The sequence below is a fragment of the Parasteatoda tepidariorum genome, chromosome 4 (genome assembly GCF_043381705.1).
Source record: "Parasteatoda tepidariorum isolate YZ-2023 chromosome 4, CAS_Ptep_4.0, whole genome shotgun sequence".
Lineage (NCBI taxonomy): Eukaryota > Metazoa > Arthropoda > Arachnida > Araneae > Theridiidae > Parasteatoda > Parasteatoda tepidariorum.
Window position 1 is genome coordinate 65,132,385 of NC_092207.1, and position 3,268 is coordinate 65,135,652.

General features: G+C 30.2%; 1 protein-coding gene across 1 annotated transcript in view; it reads left to right on the forward strand.

Moving 5' to 3' along the window:
• Nucleotides 1-2,296: 2,296 nt before the first annotated feature.
• The window catches only part of LOC107442356 (putative inorganic phosphate cotransporter), a gene marked incomplete at its 5' end in the record, with an annotated part of 14,947 nt that continues 13,975 nt past the window's right edge, over nucleotides 2,297-3,268 (forward strand). Inside the window, 1 exon segment of the mRNA XM_043050873.2 lies at nucleotides 2,297-2,415. Coding sequence (XP_042906807.2) covers nucleotides 2,297-2,415 — 119 coding nt within the window.

Here is a 3,268-nt window from a genome sequence, read left to right on the forward strand (position 1 = left end):
ATACTTCCATGTAGCTTCACGAGACAAACGTTATCGGGCGCGTGTATCTAACAGATACAAAATTTCAAACAAGCTTAGAAACAGGAAATACTCCTACACCGAACTGGTCACTACTGCATTCCAAAGTAGCAGGGGGCCAGATGGACAGATACTGATAAGGTCAAGGTCGTAAGAAAATGTTTTAGGGGACAAAAGCAGAGATATTGACACACCTGTATCTGTCAGATCAACGCGCCCGATGGAGTGTTAAAGAGCCACTAAGAATTTCAAATTTACTATTATAGTATTTGCTAAATATGTATATTTGATTATACCTGACGAAAATGGTAACTTGAGTCTTGTCTTTTTTAAGTCGCGAGACTCATCTATAGCAAGTGATAAGAACCTAGTTGAATGTCTTCCATTTGCATTTGCGTTACATTTTAAGACATTTTATCAGTTCCATTTTGTAGTCTTTTAACAGATAATGGCAAATCATTGATTTTGAAGCTCTAGACGGTGGCTGATGGCTGAGATGGAAATGGAAAGCAACTAACTGAAAGATAAACATGATCACGGAGTTTCATCTCTACGAACAAAACAATAAATCAAATTTATCTCATTACGATAATGTTAAGTGTAGGGGTTTGTAATTAACGATTATGAAAAAAGCTATTGAGAAAATAGATACTTAAAAATATTTTTTAAGGACTTTGATAATAAGTTATTTTTTCGTATGAAACTGGAGAGCCGCAAGTTTGCATCAAAAGAGCCACATGCTCGCAAGCCACAGGTTGCCGACCTCTGTTCTAAAACAATCAAATATAGCTTAAAATAAAATTTAATGTTCTCAAAAATTTTCCAAAATATGTTTTGCATTATCTTTTTATAAAAAAAAGTAAACCGTAACTTGTATTTATAAATTTAATTAAATTAATGTAGTGATTAAAATATGAAATGTAAGGAATTTATGAATATAATTTAAATAAATAAATGATACAGATAAATAGAGATTTATAAATTTTTAAATATTATCTTCAAAAACATCAGGATTGAATTGTATTTTTAAATATTTTTGAAAGTTTTCATATTAAATGTTATTATTTAGACCAAATGCAAATCTTTCAAAAAACTCTGCTCACCATCAATTTTGGATACTGTAGAATATTTAAAATTACAATATTAAATGCCAAATTAACACTAATTCGTAAAAAAATTAATTCACTAGAAAAATGCTCTTAAAATTAAAGTAATATTCAAAATTTATAAAAAAAATGACTAAAAAAACTGAAATTAAAAGCAAAAAAACCTATAAGTCATACTCTGTGATGCCACAATTGGCATTACATATTTATTTTCTATCCTTTTAAAATATCTTTCATTACTTAAGCTTTTTTTATTAATAGAATTACATTTAAAATAAATCAAAGACTTAATCTTTTAAAATGAGAAGAAAATATTTATTCTTCTCTTATACATCAATGTAGCATATACTTTTTATTTCATTACTAATGCAGACTTATTAATTCACTGTTGCCTCTAATCGAAAACAAAAATCTATTAATAACTTTTTATTTTATTTTCTAACCGCTAAATGTTGTGGTTGCATGGTTGTAATAATTCTCATAAATTTGTTGGCGACTCGTGATCGCCAAGCTGTTCTTTTAAACCCAATATTGTTATGATGGTTGGCTTTGTTTTGGCTATGTTATATCTTGATAAATCGCCAATTTTGGATCTCCTACCCATACTTTCTATGTCCGTTTGGAATAATTATATTCACTTTTAATTTCAAATTTGTGGAGACTGGGAGTGCCCTTACGGGCCTCCCCAGTCTCAATTTCTAACCGTCAGAAATGATATTCTGGCTGTATGATCTCTCAATAAGAGGGTATTCTGAATTAATCCCTTTAAGGGATTTCTCTTTTTGGATGAAGAAATGGCCATTCTCTATATCACCAATTATGCTTAATAAAATCTAAATTTCACTAAACAATTTGAATATTCTTTCTTGGAGACTGTATAAAGTTATTTTCCACTATACGATTATTGGCAGCTACTGACGGAGAACAAACCTCCGCCATATACCCTATAAAGGTAAAATCAACCAAAAGTGCAAAAAAAAAAAAAAAAAAAAAAAAAAAAAAAAAAAAAAAAAAAAAAANAAAAAAAAAAGAAAAAAAAAAAAAAAAAAAAAAAAAATAATGCGTTTGACATCAACATTCTAGCCTTGTTAATAAGTTTCTTAAATAGTTTTTTTGTTCAATTTATTTATTTTATTTTATTGTTTTATTTCAATTTTTTGCAGGTCTTTTAGGTGTTTTAGTGTCTCTTCTCGTGGCAGCAGTTTATGTGGAAACACCTTCTGACGATCCAAAAATATCAGATCGTGAACTGCAGCATATATTACAAAGTTACAATAGTTCTCCTGTAAAAGTATGTTTAATATTAGATATGTATGCACATTTTTAACATTTGTAAATGAATCAAATGATTAATGCTCTAAAAAGGACAGAATACTTCAACATGCTGTGTCCGGAGTAGTAAAATTTAATAAGTTAGAATATAAAATAAGATACAGTAACTAGTTAAAAACAGTGAGAATATTAAAGGGGATTTCATCACAAATGCTTTTGAAGCTTTCTGTTCGGTGTTTGCGTATAGTAAAATGCACTGAGAAAAAGTGTGATCAAAACTACCAGAATATGGTAACATTTCCCATTTTTCTGGCTTCATGGGAACACTGATTTTGGTAATTTTTACCGTAGTTCTTTGGCAATGATTTTGGTAGAAAAAACAATAAAATGGTGTTTGATAATAAGTGATAAAATTTTGCGATTGCCCTAAAATTTAATAACTTTATCATGATACCTTAGAGCAGGGATGGCAAACTACGGCCCGCGGGCCAACTGTGGCCCTCTGGAAGATTCTATCCGGCCCGCGGATAGAATTTTTATTTGCCGATCAGTGGCAAATATAAACAATATACATTCATTTTCTTGTCGAGTATGTTTAAAATTATTTCTGTTTTTCCTTTTTCAACTAAGTACTGATGAAGTTTTTGCTTTCTCTATTTTTGTTCTACAAAACATAAATTGATGGAAATAGTTAGCTCAGACAGCTTCAATTGGTAAAATGTTGAAAGCAGAAGTTCTTTATAGAATAGCCGTAGATTGGCTCCAACTAGAGCTTGTCTCTCTCGAGGAGCTGACTTATGGAATCTAATATAGATAAATTGCACTTCACATTTGGCAGACTGCGCATTTTACGCTTCAAAGAGCGGACAATC